At 42.8% G+C, this 17096-nt stretch overlaps 2 protein-coding genes across 2 annotated transcripts in view; both read right to left on the bottom strand.

Annotated features, from left to right (window-relative positions):
- LOC126379712 (transmembrane protein 26) overlaps positions 1-16687 on the bottom strand; it is a 33537-nt gene extending 16850 nt beyond the window's left edge. The window contains exons 1-7 of the mRNA XM_050028532.1: positions 16485-16687; positions 10370-10508; positions 9680-9839; positions 8200-8368; positions 5735-5894; positions 2569-2717; positions 177-278 (exon numbers count right to left, since the gene is read on the bottom strand). Coding sequence (XP_049884489.1) covers positions 177-278; positions 2569-2717; positions 5735-5894; positions 8200-8368; positions 9680-9839; positions 10370-10508; positions 16485-16687 — 1082 coding nt within the window. The remainder of the gene's footprint in view (positions 1-176; positions 279-2568; positions 2718-5734; positions 5895-8199; positions 8369-9679; positions 9840-10369; positions 10509-16484) is intronic.
- LOC126379617 (uncharacterized) lies at positions 3227-4512 on the bottom strand. Its single transcript, XM_050028446.1, has 2 exons — positions 4019-4512; positions 3227-3603 (listed from the first exon to the last, which is right to left on the bottom strand). The coding sequence occupies exons 1-2, from the start codon at positions 4326-4328 to the stop codon at positions 3389-3391; spliced, it is 525 nt and encodes a 174-aa protein (XP_049884403.1). The 5' UTR covers positions 4329-4512; the 3' UTR covers positions 3227-3388.
- Positions 16688-17096: the final 409 nt, after the last annotated feature.

Below are 17096 nucleotides of genomic sequence, written 5' to 3'. Positions count from 1 at the left end.
TACTTTATCATCGTCATCACCAATCATTCCCCTACTCTGCCGGCACGTCGGGATACCACATCCTCACCTCTCAGCGTGCCGCAGTACTCCACCTCACAACCCACACGATAGAAGAAGATCTAATAGTAATTTGTTATGTTATGTCCAGCCTGTACGGATATTGCCAAGTTGCTCACCTGATCCGCCCGCCGTCCACCCGGTCGTGCCTTCGAGGGTCGCTGATGACAGATATGGAGACGTCTTCGTGCTTCTTCTTGTGTTTCTTTGACTTGTGATGTCTGAAGACAGAGGGATGAGTATTTAATTTGATTGCAGGCAGGTTAGGCAGTCGCTGTTGGTACATCTATGTAGGAAAGTGAGTAGAACGGAACGTAAGATAGGCTTCTTTTTTTGACTTATTGTAGATTTGCCGCAGATGTCATTAACTACTAGGCCGGACAAATGGGGAGCGCTGAAGGCTGTCACCCGGTACAACGTTTGAGACAACAGGCCTGAGCGTGCCCAGTTGGGCGCGAACCTCGGCTCAGGGCGTCGTCTGAGAGAAAAAATATTTGAAAGAATTAATCGACCCTAGTGGGTCGATAGCGATAAGCGTTGATTGAGGGAAATCGTCGACCACGACGGCGGGGTCGGTATCGGGGGCTAGCCGCACGTGTTGTTTACAGTTTATGATATTTAGATTTTCAATATTTCGCAGTCGCGCTTTCATAATAATATATATGTATATATATATCACATTTTAGATTATTGAATCTCAAACCATTAAAAAAAACACTCGAGCAAATGAGTGTATGATTTTGGCGCCCAACATGGGGCCATCATAATTAAGTAACAGAATTTATGTAAGTACTTAAGTAAATAGTTTATCTTGTCTACATGTCTTTATATCTTGAGTGTAAGTACTAAAAGGCAATTACTTTTATATGCGCAAATGTCAAATTGCAATATTGCTTTCTTAGATGAATTGCTTCGATGTGGCCATTTTAACCCCCCTGTACACTGTTAAATTAATTATAAAAACATTATTACTAAATTCAAGATTGAGGGAGTTACATAGGCCATGGTACAACCATGGTATAAGAAAACCAGGTACTTATGCTCAAAAGTGACAGCTAACATTTCAAGGTTAGCCCAGCTGACGTCATCCCACCCTGCGTTGCCATTTCGTTAAAAACAAATTGCAACGCAATTTTGAACTTTTAGTCAAATATTTACTTACAATTTTAATGATTTTTATTTAAGTACGTGACAAGTAATAGTAATTAAATACTTTAGTCAGTAATTCACTAATTTTCAATAATAAAATTTACGTCCTTGGAATGTTGGAGATACCAATTTAATGGTATCACAGTGGTATTACTTACGTCATCAAAGGGCTAGCAATGGCGGCTTGTCATAGGATTGAGCATACGTGCGGGCTTATCACCGTAAGCACGCGACTCTTTGTCGCCGCGACAGAGATTATCTGTCTCTTTCTGTGAGAGTGACGGGTGACGTATGTTGAGGGAAAGAGTCACACGCTTACGGTGCTAAGCCCACAGGTCTTTTTATACCATGCTGGAAATGATATTGACCGGTGTTCGAAGATCTACCTAGAATAGGCGCTAAGGAGTGGAATTCTTTGCCGTCTTCTGTATTTCCGAATGCATATAACCCGGGTGCTTTCAAGGCCGTGAACAGGCACCTTCAGCGAGCTCCATCTTAGGAGAAATAGGTACTTACTTCTTTTCCTGTATAACAATATTTTATGAGTTTTTTCAAAGAACGTATAGGATCCTGTGGACGTAGTCTGGAAAATTCTCATTAGTTTTTTTATTGTAGCGTGAATAAGAAACAATTTAGAGAGAAGACAGAAGACTTCCTCCGCTTCACTTTCTAAAGAACAATTTATTTTTTTCAATTTTTTTTACACTAACGCTTATTTATTATTCATTTGCTATGTTTTTTTTGAGCACAATAATGGTTTAATGAAATACATCATTAAATCCACCACAGGCTTCGTCAAAACTGGGTGGCTTCGTGGGTTTTTTTTCTTGATTGTGTCAAGTGGCATTATATTCTTAGATGATTTTTGTTTTTTATATCATTCACGCGTGCTTACGGAAACTCCTAAAGAGAAAATTAGGGGGCAAACTCGCTCCATCTTAGGCCTCGTCGATGCCTTCGGGCAAGTCTGGGGCCAAAAGCAAATCCATCAAAGGTAAAAAATAATTAGTGACTGCACTAACTTCTTTGCGAGCCGATGGCGATTTTTTTTTGTTTTGGTTTTCCCCGAAGGGTAAGGCAAAGGGAACTATGCCCATACAGCCACGTCTTACCTACGTATTTTTTTCTTGATGATTGATGAAATGATGAAAGGTGATGATGATGAAACCCACCCTCGGAGTAGACTCCTACTCCGAACCCCAAACGAATTAACTCAAAAGTCCGCATAAACTTTCGAGTTATTTCGTATTAATTATTTAGATTATTCAATGAAGAAAGCAACTGTCCCGTTCCCGTTTCCCGCCAAAAAGCCAGTCGATGGCGATCGATACAAAATTTTTGCTGACCAATAATTGCACTAACTTGTGGTGTTTTTTGTCCTTGTCTTTCCTTTCTGAAGACTTATGTTTCTTTCCCTCTCTGTCCTTCTTCCTGTAGACGGAGCCACCAGCTCCCTCGTCCACCGTCTCCAGGTGCAACACGTATAGCCGATAGATCTGCAGGAGTATTACCTGCGAGAAACAACGTAACATTTCATTCTACTACTCCTGGGTTTTAAGTTAGATTCCCGGTTGGAGCATGTCCCAAAAAAAATAACTACAGTATTATTTATTACCATAGTTAGAGCCCTGATAGCCTAGTTGGAAGAACGCTTGACTCTCACTGTAAGGTCGCAGGTTTGAATCCAGCACAGGCCTAAACCAATGATTGTCGAATTTGTTTTCAAACTCATATTTGGATCATAAATGATTATCACGCGCTCAGTGGTGATACCCGGGTGCTTTCAATGCCAGAGTGAACAGGCACCTTCTGGGCGAGCTCCGTCTTAGGCCTCGTCAATGCCTTCGGGCAAGTCTGTGGCCAAGACCAAACCCATCAAAGGTAAAAAGAAAAGAAAAATAAGACGGATTTAGACTTAAGTATACCGATTGTTAACTCTTTCAGTCATGCTTTTACATATAAAATATTTTGAACATTTATGGTATAGTTTTAGCATCATTTACCACTAAAATATCACAAGAAGTAGGAAAAAAAAAATCTAGGTATTAAGGCTTTTGAGGAATGAGGTGGTCAGTAGCACTAACCACCATGACTGATGGTACAAACAAAACAATGATAGATCCAGTATGATTTTTATTAATTTTAAGGATAATGATAAAGTTTCCACATGCAAAATTAAAAATTACTTTTTATGGAAATCTGCAAAACATGTTTTTCCTTTGCGCAAGCAAAGTGGGACCTTACATGTATTACATTGCCATACAGTACGAACTGGAGATATTTTGGTGCTACATTTGCAGCATCTCCTCGAAGTGCTTCTTTCAGGTTGATGGCGACTGCATTCAAGGCGAATTTCCTGAGGGACCGTAGGCTTGTGGCGTTTAATAGATGCAGGACCTGGAGAAAATATTTTGTTTGTTTGTTAGTTTGTCAAAATCTAAGCTATTTCTGTCGGGCATAACGCTGTTATGCATATAATTTACATGTAAATTATTCAAAAGCCAACTGAATCTATTGAAGCTCATGAACTTCGAAACATAGCTGTCATGCAAATCAGGAGCTGACGACCAGTAATCTCTATAGCTCGGCAACTTTTTTATTCCCATAACCAAATTCAAAGCGATAAAGATATCCAGTTCTTCTGTAGTGGCAGGTGTATAAGGCTTTCCTGATTGAGTAGCATACAAGTTTGTTTGAAAACATAAAATATCTTGTAAATGTTCTGTCCAAAAACGGCGAAATAGTAAAAGAGGCGTTACATTCTCCATGCTAAGAATTTCATCAGTAATACGCACACTTTCAGAAAACTCACCTGGTATATCCATTCTGTAATTTTTCTTCCATTTCGGAGCTTTAATAGTCGGTCTGTCTGAATTTATGGTGGTGGACTCTGTAGTATCAGGATTTTCGCATACTAAGCTAGACAAAGGGATGTCATCATCGGGATCAAAGTTGTCAAAATCGGTTACTGGAACTTCTCCAATCAAATCGCCTAACACCAGCGAATTTGGATGATCTTGTGGGTCTTCTTCATTATCCTCATCGCTGCAGTTACTCTCGATACCTGAAGGAATCTCTTCCAACAGGTATTCTGCGATTTGTCTATCATTGAGCCGCGACATACTGAAATAAATACAAAAAAACCTATGTAATTACTTTATGACTATATGATCACAACAGTCACGGTGGTTAGTTTACTAACCACCATATTTCATTTGTTAGAATTAATTGAAAATGCAAAAGTAAACGTAACTTTATGTGAATACGTAAAGAATAGGTATAGGAGAACACGTTGAGTACAAAACATGAAAGAAAAAAGCGTACTTACTTACCCAATTCACAGTACTTTTTATCAAACACTTGCATAAAAACACGTTAGCGCAATATTCAATTCAAAACAATTAAACTGTCATTCATTCAGTGTGCCGCCTAACGGTCGTATCTGGTCAATCATAACTCGAACTTTTATGATAGTTCACTTGATTTTCGTTAGATGGCGTTGAATTAAATAAAACAATTCGGAAAGAGGTGGTTAGTGACACTAACCACCAAGACTGAAAGAGTTAATATCCGATTGTCGGCTGATTACCTGATTGTCCGAAAGTAAGATGATCCATACTTCGTACGTTAAGCCGTTGGTCCCGGTTACTACTTACTGTAAGCAAGTAGTCGTTACATGAGCCATCTCAGCCTTTGGCGGCTCAATAATAACCCTGACACCAGGGTTGAATCCACACGATAGAAGAAGTATGTACTCAAGTACTTTTGTGACCTTCATTATTCTGGGAATAAAGTCTCTCTCTCTCTTTAAGAGCTGCGCTCTTGTCGGTGGAGTAATAGCCATTACTCCTTGGGGCGTGTAGAACGGTGGTTGCCCCAATCGCCTTCCGTTCCGCAGTACACTGAGTTTCAATAAAGTCTATTCTATACTACACCTTCTATTCAGTTGACGAATTTTTTGTCCTGAAATGAACTGACTTAATCTTTTATACTTTGACTTTTATATTATTGTGACAATTATTAATAATAAATTTACATACATACATACATAAACTCACGCCTATTTCCCACCGGGGTAAGCAGAGACTATAGAATTCTATTTGCTTCGATCCTGACACACTTCTCTTGCTTCCTCCACATTCATTAATCGCTTCATACACGCACGCCGGTTCAGAGTAGATCGTATTGAACCTTTTCTAAGGACATCTCCAATTTGATCGTCATAAGTCCTTCTCGGTCTTCCTCTGCCAGCCCTACCATCAACTTTCGCTTTAAATAAATAATATATTAAAATAATAAATTTGAATAATAAATTTATATCTTTAATAATGTAAAAAATATAATAGGGCATGCATAATTAGTAGAGAATTCTAATGTTTAATTCGTTTATAAGATTAATGTTTAGGTAATTAATTTATATTTGTACACCGACTGGCAGATCACAGCGTTCTAACCTATATATATGTATAACAACCTACTCTACCTGTGTTTCACAAATAAATCAATTTGTATTTGTATTTGTACTTACCAAAGTATTCTTGCAAGTGAAGAATATGTTCATATAGTTGATGATCTTGTAGTGGGCGATGATGAGGAGTCGGAAGGCCAGGAACGGCGCATCCTGCAGAGCTATGTTCATTATGATGGCGCACACCTCTATGGAGCAACAGCATGCGCGCGACGTATTCCTGTATGGAAAATAGCGTTAGTGGCATCGCAAGGTCTTCCTTATGTAATATACGAGCCCGACGACCCGATCACTCTAGCCATAGAGGCGGCCAATCAGCTCGCGACACCAAACACTTCAGGACCCCGATACCGACCCCGATTGTTGAGGGTTATCGTCGGCGTGGTCGACGATTTCCCTCAATCAACGCTTATCGCTATCGACCCACTAGGGTCGATTAATTCTTTTAACTATTTTTCCTCTCAAACGACGCCCTGAGACGAGGTTCGCGCCCAATTGGGTTGTTGTCTTAAACGTTGTACCGGGTCCTTCAGCGCTCCCCATTTGTCCGGCCAAGTAGTTAATGCCATCTGCGGCAAATCTACAATAAGTCACGTCATAAAAAGAATAGGGACCCAGACCTACGGGTGAAGACCTCAACGGTTGCAGAGGCATACAATATACAAGTCACGTCAAAAAAAAGTGACAATGAGGGGGATGATTCAGACCATGATTCTGAGTTGATATTAAGTGGAATTTTCCGTCGCAAAATTCATGTATTTTTTTATGTTCTTTGTTCGGTAAGGACATTGCGGGCTCGAATCACCTGATTGTCCGAAAAAGTAAGATGATTCTGAGCTTCGGAAGGTCCCGGCTATTAGGCGTAAAACACTTCCACCAATCTGCAGTGGAGCAGCGTGGTGGAGTACAATCATGTACCTACTTTAGAACCCTGTCGCACTATCATATTTGACATTTAATGAGACTTACGGTTTTATTTGTCAAAAAAGTTAATGTGACATGGTATCAAAGTGTATACATATTAGTACTCATTACCGCACCTATGCTCCATACCCCCTCCGGATGATTGAGGGACACACATAACCCTCCATTTTGCTTCGCCGCGGTCGGGTAAAAGTACTGTGGATGTGGTAGGTAAGCTATTTAAGCATTGCAGAAAAGAATTTCGCTGAAGCAATGGAATTTACAAAGGCATTTACATACATGCATACATAATCGCACGCCTATATCCCACCGGGGTAAGCAGAGGTTCATCATCATCAGCCCATTAACGTCCCCACTGCTGGGGCACGGGCCTTCCCTATGGATGGATAGGGAGATCGGGCCTTAAACCACCACGCGGGCCCAGTGCGGATTGATGGTTATTAACGACTGCTAATGCAGCCGGGACCAACGGCTTAACGTGCCTTCCGAAGCACGGAGGAGCTCGAGATGAAAACTTTTTTTTTGTGGTCACCCATCCTATGACCGGCCTTTGCGAAAGTTGCTTAACTTCAACAATCGCAGACCGAGCGCGTTTACCGCTGCGCCACCGAGCTCCTCAAGCAGAGGTTATGGAATTCAATTTGCTTCGATCCTGATACACTTCTCTTGTTTCCACATTCATCAATCGTTTCATACACGCATGATGTTGCTACAATTTTATCACCAGTGTTTTCAGCTTTAGGTCAATGTAGGGAAGACCGGCATACCGTGATATATGAGTTTAACTGGATCAATGGATGTTTAAAGAATACATTAATGGATCAATAAATAACTTCTGAAAATCCTCCGATTTGCCAGTTTTTTTTGATAAAACATCCGCCACTAGAAGCGGCCAATCAGCTCTCGACACCAAACACATCAGAACCCCGATACCGACCCCGCCGGCGTGGTCGACGATTTCCCTCATTCAGCGCTTATCGCTTAACCCGGGTCGATTAATTCTTTCAAATATTTTTCCTCTCAGACGACGCCCTAAGCCGAGGTTCGCGCCCAACTGGGCACCCTCAGGCCTGTTGTCTTAAACGTTGTACCGGGTGAGAGCCTTCAGCGCTCCCCATTTGTCCGGCTAAGTAGTTAATGCCATCTGCGGCAAATCTACAATACTTAAGTCATGTCAAAAAAAAAAGCAGCGTAGTGTAAGCCAATAGCCAATATGAATTGGCCTTTGATAGACTGGAATGGAAAATGCTACACCGACAAGAGCGTGGCTCTTAAATTGATGATGATGATGAGCTCGGTGGCGCAACGGTAAACGCGCTCGGTCTGCGATGGTTGAAGTTAAGCAACTTTCGCAAAGGCCGGTCACAGGATGGGTGACCACAAAAAAAAATGCTGTGCTTCGGAAGGCACGTTAAGCCGTTGGTCCCGGCTGCATTAGCAGTCCACTAGGCCCGCATGATGGTTTAAGGCCCGATCTCCCTATCCATCCATAGGGAAGGCCCGTGCCCCAACAGTGGGGACGTTAATGGGCTGATGATGATGAGTGCAAGCCAAGGGTGTAAGCGGAGCTAGCGTGCGGTGTAAATACGTACATGTCACACCTATTGGCGGTGCCTCGCGACTTCCTGGACTTGGTGGCGGTGAGGACCACCGTGAACTGCACCAGGGACCACGACCAGATGGCCAGCGTGAGAAGCACGAGCGCCTTCTCCGAGGCCACCTTCTCGTCCTTGAACGAGTCGAAGAACTCGATTATGTCAGCTGCTGTACCTGGGAGTGAAACAGACATACAGGATCGTGGGTGAAAGAGACAGCTGTAAGCGTGGGGTGAGGAAACCAAGTAGGTAAGTACATACATACATAAACTCACGCCCGTAAGTAGGTAAGTCGAATGGAAAAATAGACCGTGGTGGCAATAAAGAGTATGCAGTGGCATATCAAGTGGAATTTCCTGTCGGAAAAGTCATGAAGATTTTAGTGCATTTTTAATTATTTTCAGTCCCATTTACGCTACGCATTTTCTCATATTAAATGCAAAGACATATATAAAAATAATTATTGCTTGATATTTGGTTTAGGAGCTCGGTGGCGCAGCGGTAAACGCGCTCGGTCTGCGATTGTTGAAGTTAAGCAACTTTCGCAAAGGCCGGTCATAGGATGGGTGACCACAAAAAAAAAAGTTTTCATCTCGAGCTCCTCCGTGCTTCGGAAGGCACGTTAAGCCGTTGGTCCCGGCTGCATTAGCAGTCGTTAATAACCATCAATCCGCACTGGGCCCGCGTGATGGTTTCAGGCCCGATCTCCCTATCCATCCATAGGGAAGGCCCGTGCCCCAGCAGTGGCTGATGATGTGATGATGTGTTGTGCTTAGCCTTCCGCCCCGCAGTCTGTGTGACGCAAGTGGGATGGCGCCCAGAGTAGTCTATTACAAAGCCATACTAGGACTCCTGTCCTCCGCCTCTGAATAGTACTGACAGTTACTGCTGCCCTCTGTCAGGTTCCAGGTTACAGTCACTGTGACTTGCCCCTTCCGTCCTGCATTGCCGTACCGATGGCTCCCATCTTCGCCTCTGCAACCGTGAAACCACTGCCCTATTTTTCCCTAAAAAAGTAGCATGGAAAATGCTGCACCGCCAAGAGCGTTGCTCTTAAATTGATGATGATGATGATGTGCTTAGCAGCATAGAATCCAGATTTAAAATAAAATAGACAAATAATTAAAAACCGTCAACGTACGTAGTAAGTCACGTCAGGTGAAGTGAGTCATGTCAGGGGCCCTGGGCGGCTCGATAATAACCCTGACACCAGGGTTGATGAGATTGCTCATCCACCTCTCAAACCACAACCCAACCCATTTCCATCAGTAAGTAGTAACCGGGACCAAGTGCTTAACATACCTCGAAGCACGGATCATCTTACTTTCGCAGATTCAGGTGATCAGCCCGCATTGTCCTAACTAAATTGGGGACCACAGAGTGATTTTTATGATATTTTATGTCCTCACCAGGATTCGAATCGAAACTCGCAACAGCAGTGGCACCCAAAGGTACTAATTAGTATCTGGGCCATACGTAGACTTACCAATGTAAACGAGTAGCAGCTGACTGAGCTGATCCCTGGTGAGGTCTCCTTTGGGCAGCAGCCAGCGACCCACGATGAGCGTCAGCATCAAGAACTGTTCAATCAGCGTCACCCACATGTCTGTGGGGATGCGGTTGGCGCCGGGGAAGATGATCTCCGTCTGGGGGGAGAGGGAATATATTTGGATTGCCGTTTGTCAGAGACAAATCCGTCAAAAAAATCAAGGGCTTTCCTAAGTACTTGGGACAACCCCAAGTACTTGGGACAACCGAAAGTATTTGGGACAACCCCAAGTTGCCTACGTATGTAAGCGATTTGCTTTTTGAATAGGGGTTGTTAGTGACTCTTGATGATTTGGCGGCGAGGCCGAGGGTGTGCTGCCGCCAAAAGATGTTTTCGGGGTACCCAACTAAACGACCCACAAGTTGGTAGTGTGACTAGGGATCGACGATCTAACGGTGTTATGTTGGAAGTTGTATATATGCGTCTCGCTGTGTAAACTTCGATATCGCGTTTCACGACTGCTTTAAGACTGCATTATTGAATGTGGCGCCATCTGTTGCATGTGGGCGGAACTAGCTGGCCAATTAGTTGGGTCCGCCACATTGAGATTTGGAAAGGATGGCGTGAAAGAGTGGAGGTCCTACAGGACTTAGAGTTTCTTTTTGTATGTTGGTATGTCTGTGTTACCGTGTTGCCGAGCGCGTGTTTGGCGGCGACGTCGACGCTGGTGCTGTTGGCCGCCAGCCTGAGGTCCACCTTGTGGAGCTCCAGCAGCCATATCGCCGGCACCACCAGCCCCAGGTAGATGAACACCGATGGGCAGAACCTGGGGGCGAATTGCAAAGATACATTTTATACTCTTGTGTGGGTTGTAACAGTATCCGTGGTTTAGTGGTGAGAACGGTAGGCTCAAGATCTGGAGATCCAGGATCGATTCTTTGCGTTGTCGAAATCATCTTGTGAACCTGTCCTTTGTTTGGTAAGGACTTAACAGGCTTGAATCACCTGTTTGTCCGGAAAAGTAGATGATTGCGTGCTCGTGGGCACGTTAAACCGGTACGGCTATTAGTCGTAAAACACCATCAACCCTCAGTGGAGCAGCGTAGTGGAGTATGCTCCAAACCCCCTCCGGTTCTTCTTATCTTATCTTGTGGATTGTGAAGTGGAATACCAGCCTCATCAACCCTGGTGCCAGGGTTATGATTGAGCCGCCAAAGGCCCCTGACATGGCTCATGTAACGATTACTCACTTACATCAGTAAATAGTAACCGGGACCAACAGCTTCACTAAACGTCAAAACACGAAATGACTATGGAATTCGTATGCAAAAGCAACCTGTGACGTCATAGAAAAACGTGATAAAATGTCGGACATTTTATTGATATTTCTATACTAAAATTCATAAATAAGTTAAAAAGAAAAGTGAAAACGTTTACTGTCACATTTAGATCTATCTTTATTTAATAATCACAATTTCATACGGAGGATTTTTTCCGGAGATCCTGGGTTCGAATCCCGGTGGGGACATATCACAAAAATCACTTTGTGATCCCTAGTTTGGTTAGGACATTACTGGCTAATCCCCTGACTGTCTGTAAGTAAGATGATCCGTGCTTCGGAAGGCACGTTAAGCCGTTGGTCCCGGTTACTATTTACTGATGTAAGTAGTCGTAACACGAGTCATGTCAGGGGCCTTTGGCGGCTGAATAAAAACCCTGACGCCAGGGTTGATGAGGTTGGTAATTCACCTCACAACCCACACGATAGAAGAATTTCATAATTTATCTTTGACCTGGGAAACTACCCACCTATTACTAATGGGCTTCCGGTTCGCGCCAAAAACACGTGGCGCCATATCCGGCCGGATATGACGTCATACCTTATCAGACAGTCTCGTAGCTAACAACATGCTAACAAAGCGAAATGTAAACGTTTTAAGGGTGAACCAACTTTACCAACACCCGTTAACTTTAATGTTAACTTCAAACTTCCTCCACTCGACTCGGCCTCTTTTATGAGGATGGATTTTTTTTTTGACGTGACTTATTGTAGATTCCCGCAGGTGGCATTAACTATTAGGCCGGACAAATGGAGAGCGCTGAAGGCTCTCACCCGGTAAGTGAGAATGGAAATTGCGATTCTTGTATGAGAACCGCTTGTATGACCAAGTCAACCATAAATATTTTAGCTATAGCAATACTAGAATAGTTTTGATAGTCTCTGTGGTCCAGTGGTTGAGCGATGTGCTCACGATCCGGAGGTCCCGGGTTCGATTTCCGTTGGGGACAAATCACAAAAATCACTTTGTGATACCTAGTTTGGTTAGGACATTACTGGCTGATCACCCGATTGTCCAAAAATACGATGACCGTGCCTAGGAAGGCACGTTAAGCCGTTGGTCCCGGTCACTACTTACTGGTGTAAGTATGTAGTCGTTACATGAGTCATGTCAGGGGCCTTTGGCGTCTCAATAATAACCCTGAAACCAGGGTTATTGAGGTTGGTATTCCACCTCACAACCCACACGATAAGAAGAACAGAAAGCTTAGTGAGGTGTGGGTACTTAGTTCATCTTGCGAGAGATGTACCTCTGATTACCCCAATTATGTTACGTTATGAAATTACGTAGTGTCAGTTTGTACATACATACATACATAAACTCACGCCTGTAATCCCTAATGGGGTGGGCAGGGCCACAAGTAATCAAAGACAACTTGCAGCCACTGTTGATACGATGTCGTAAGCTGGATATGATGAACCTTATGGTGCTAAGGGATCAGCCTATCGCCCATAACATTAGTCTATCATGTTAGAGGACATGCAACATAGAGGAGTTACAATCCCTCTGTCGGTTTCTACGACATGCCCGGGAAGACAAGCAGCTGAACGTGTTCTATGTTTTTTATTTGCTCCCAGAACAGCATAGAAGCAATGTTTACAATAAGATTCCCAGTGACATTCAGGAGTTTTTTTTAAAGAACGTCTAGGGCCCTGGGCCGAGGTTTTTCTTGCAGCTTCTTTTCCCCGGCTATACAGGTTGTGAGAAGCTGCAATAGTTTTAGGCGGATGAGACGTTCGTTATGTAAAAATTGACAATTCAAAGTGTAACTATGTTACCTACTGAATAAAGATATTTTTGAATTAATCAATGGCAGTTTGTCAGTCTGGAAAAGAGACAGAAAATGTCAACCGTCACTCTCGAAGAAAGTTATTTAAGTGGCGACTAAGTGCCAAGATCGCCACGGTCGGCTGAGCAGTCACAAAGCAAGCAAATGTCGTCTGCGGGCTGCACCCTGCCTACCCCTTTGAAGGTCAAGAGCTTAGATTTACACGAAGGTTATTTTTGTAAAGAGATTTTGACCTGGAGTTTGTCCGTTCAAGGTCGAAGACAGATAGGCCCTCGGAGACAAGACTTCTTTATTCTATTCTGTGGATAGGCCACTGCCTAGAGACTATGTAAAAATCTCCGAAGTACAAGCGAGACCGATACTTACTCCTTAACGATTTACAGACATATAAGTTTAAAACTTATATCACTTATATTCACACACAATAAACGGTAGTCAGTAAAAAATAAAAAATCAGTAGTATTATAAGTATTAACGGAAGGCGATTGGGGCAACCACCGTTCTACAAGCCCTATCTATGGAGTATTGAAGGCAATTACTCCACCGACAAGAGCGCAGCTCTTAAATAAAGAGAGAGAAGTTTAAAACACATAACATACATAAACATCCTATATACATCCCACTGCTGGGCACAGGCCTCCCCTCAATCAACCGGAGGGGGTATGGAGCATACTCCACCACGCTGCTCCAATGCGGGTTGATGGAGGTGTTTTTACGGCTAATAGCCGGGACCAACGGCTTAACGCGCCCTCTGAAGCACGGAATCATCTTACTTTTTCGGACAACCAGGTGATTCAAGCCTGAAAAGTCCTTACCAAACAAAGGACAGTCTCACAAAGTGATTTCGACAATGTCCCCATCGGGAATCGAACCCGGACCATCAGATCGTGAGCCTAACGCTCTAACCACTAGACCACGGAGGCTGCTTTTTTTTTTTTTGGTTTTCCCCGAAGGGTAAGGCAAAGGGAACTATGCCCATACAGCCATGTCTGACGTATTTTTTTTCTTGATGATTAATGAAATGATGAAAGGTGATGATGATGAAACCTAAGCCCCCACCCTCGGAGTAGACTCCTACTCCGAACCCCAAACGAATTAACTCAAAAGTCCGCATAAACTTTTGAGTTATGAAGCGGCTTCCCGGCACGAAGCGAAAATAGGCAGATACACTTTGTTCATTGAATACTCCAACATAATAACACTCGCGAATGACTTCCGACTAACTTAATGCGATCATTAACCACAAAACACCACTTCGTATTAATTATTTAGATTACTCAATGAAGAAAGCAACTGTCCCGTTCCCGTTTCCCGCCGAAAAGCCCCCACGGAGGCTGCTATACTCATTTTATTACTCTTTATTTATTTTTTTATTTTTCAGGTTCTGAATGTGGGACTTTCCAGGATACGTTCTCCAAAAATAATATGGATGGCGCTGTGGAGATTTAACGTGATAATTGCTTATTTTATCATTGCTCGGGGCACATCATCATCATCATCATCAGCCGTATGACGCCCACTGCTGGGCATAGGCCTCCCCCAAGGATCTCCACGACGATCGGTCCTGCGCTGCCCGCATCCAACGGCTTCCCGCGACCTTCACCAGATCGTCGGTCCACCTTGTAGCGGGCCTACCCACTGAGCGTCGTCCGACACGTGGTCGCCATTCCAGAACCTTTCCGCCCCATCGGCCATCGGTTCTCCTCGCTATGTGTCCTGCCCACTGCCACTTCAGCTTTGCAATTCTTCGAGCTATGTCGGTGACTTTAGTTCTCCTGCGGATCTCCTCATTTCTGATTCGATCGAGCAGGGAAATACCGAGCATAGCTCTCTCCATTGCCCGCTGAGCGACACCGAGCCTCCTCACGAGTCCTTTCGGGGCACATAATTATTAAAAAATATAATCTAATGGTCTTAGATAAGTACTTATAAAAAATAATAATTGATATTTGGATCACATTATGTATAGATTTATGTTGCTATCTATATTGCTTCTCTTTATTTTGATCAGAATAATAATGGGTGGAAGATGTGTTGTACGGTTGTACCTGGGTGTAATAACAAGAGTCATCATTTATACTTGCCCAAGAACAAAGATAAAAGATGTAATACGAGGGGAGGTCAAAAAGTTCGCGGAATGGAGGGGTTGGAGGGGGTTGGTTTGCTCGTACAGGTAGCCGCTAGTTGCACACCTCATTAACAGTATATGTACCAAGTTTGAAGCAAATCGGGTCATTAACGTTTGAACTATCGACCAGCAAACAAGTGAATCGGGAAGAACTCAGCGAATATGGAGAAAATTGAACACCGCGCCGTCATTAAGTTCCTCACCAAGCAAGGAAAATCCGCTCAGACGATTTTTCAAGAGCTGTTAGCAGTTTACGCGGACTCTGCCCCTGGTAAAACCATGGTTTACAAGTGGCATAGTCTTTTCAAGCAAGGAAGAGAGTCGATTGAAGATGACCCCCGCTCCGGACGGCCCATTGAGGCCACCACACCGGAAATCATCGAAAAAGTAGAGAAACTTGTATTAGAAGATACCCGCTTGAAGAAGAAGCAGCTTGCAGCAATGGTCGGTGTATCCGAAACAAGTATTTTAAATATCCTACATCAACATCTTGGGATGACTAAGGTCAGCGCAAGATGGGTTCCAAGAATGCTCACGCCACTTCAAAAAAGCGAGCGTGTCGAGTGTTCTCGCCAGTTTTTAGAGCTCTGTGGAGAGAATAAGGAAGAAGTTATGGCCCGGATTGTTACTGGAGATGAAACCTGGGTTCACCACTATGAACCTGAGTCGAAGCAAGAGTCGATGCAGTGGCATAAAAAAGGCACACCTCCTCCAAAGAAGTTTAAGGTGTCACAATCGGCCGGAAAGATCATGGCCACTATTTTTTGGGATACAGAAGGTATTTTGCTGATTGATTATAAAGATCGTGGTGTGACTATAACGGGACATTACTACGCTTCTTTACTGGATAGATTGAAAGAGGCTATCAAGGAAAAAAGAAGAGGAAAGCTGTCAAGAGGTGTGCTCCTTTTGCACGACAACGCACCCGTCCACACGTGCCATGTTGCGACGGCTGCCATTCACCGATGCGGGTTCGAAAAATTAAACCACCCGCCTTACAGTCCAGACTTGGCCCCCAGCGATTATTATTTGTTCCCAAAAATGAAAAAGGAACTGCGTGGACGAAAATTTGGCGATGATGAAGAAGTCAAGTCTGCAATTTCGGCCTATTTTGACAGCAAAGAGAAATCTTTTTTTTATGATGGAATAAACAAATTATTTGATAGATCCGGAAAATGTGTTAAGGTTAAGGGAGAATATATTGAAAAGGAAAAATAGTTTCGTGTTTAATTTCGACCCCCTTCCCCCTCATTCCGCGAACTTTTTGACCTCCCCTCGTATGTCAATTATCCATGAAATTCGAAGGTTAGACGAAGGCAACTCTATATAGTGCCATTTATATTTTTTTTTTGGGGATCGTAGCCTGAAAAGTTGCCTGGATGAAATTGCTGCTTGGTTGCCTGGAAGAAATTGCTGCTTAGCAATAAGGCCGCCAGATTGTACTGTATCTATCTTCATCTGTGAATTTGTTTTGTATGTTGTGTGCAATAAAGTATATTTGATTGATTGATTGAAAAGTTCTTCATTAAGTAATAAAATACTTACCATTTCCACTCCTGGTTTTCTTTGATGGTCAACGTGAAGACACCTTCGACAAGCAGCAATAGTATAGGAGACGCTAAATACCAGAATTCATTACTATCTTTGAACACAGTTACTTGCCATATAGCTATGATCCCGTGACAGGCAAATACTAATCTAGTAATAACCGCTTTTATTGTAGCTAAAACTTTGCCCACATTCGCCATTTTGGATTGAATTTAATAATTTTTCATACTTATTGGCGGTTTGGGTGTTTTCCTTTGCGTTGGATTTGCGTCATCACGTCTTTTGTCTCAAAAAAGATCGAATTAAAAAGAAATTGGAATGTATTTGCGCGCGTTTTTTGTTTTAGTTTTTATTTCTAAAAGTTGATTTCTTTTTTGGTATTTTTTGAATTAAGAAAGTATTTTTAGAGGCACGTTTTTCAAGGCACTTTTTATTTTTTTAATTCTAAGGCACATTTGATAGATAAATCAGATAGGAACTTTTTACATTATGAACCTTTTTTGAATTAAATATTGTATTTAAAAAATCAAGTTTCAATTAATTTCATTTGAACACATAACACCAATTAGTTTTTCACATTTTAAATATTTTTTTTGCAAGGTTTTTCAT

This window comes from Pectinophora gossypiella, chromosome 29 (genome assembly GCF_024362695.1).
Source record: "Pectinophora gossypiella chromosome 29, ilPecGoss1.1, whole genome shotgun sequence".
NCBI lineage: Eukaryota > Metazoa > Arthropoda > Insecta > Lepidoptera > Gelechiidae > Pectinophora > Pectinophora gossypiella.
The sequence above is the reverse complement of the archived record's forward strand: the minus strand, read 5'-3'. Positions and strand labels throughout refer to the sequence as shown.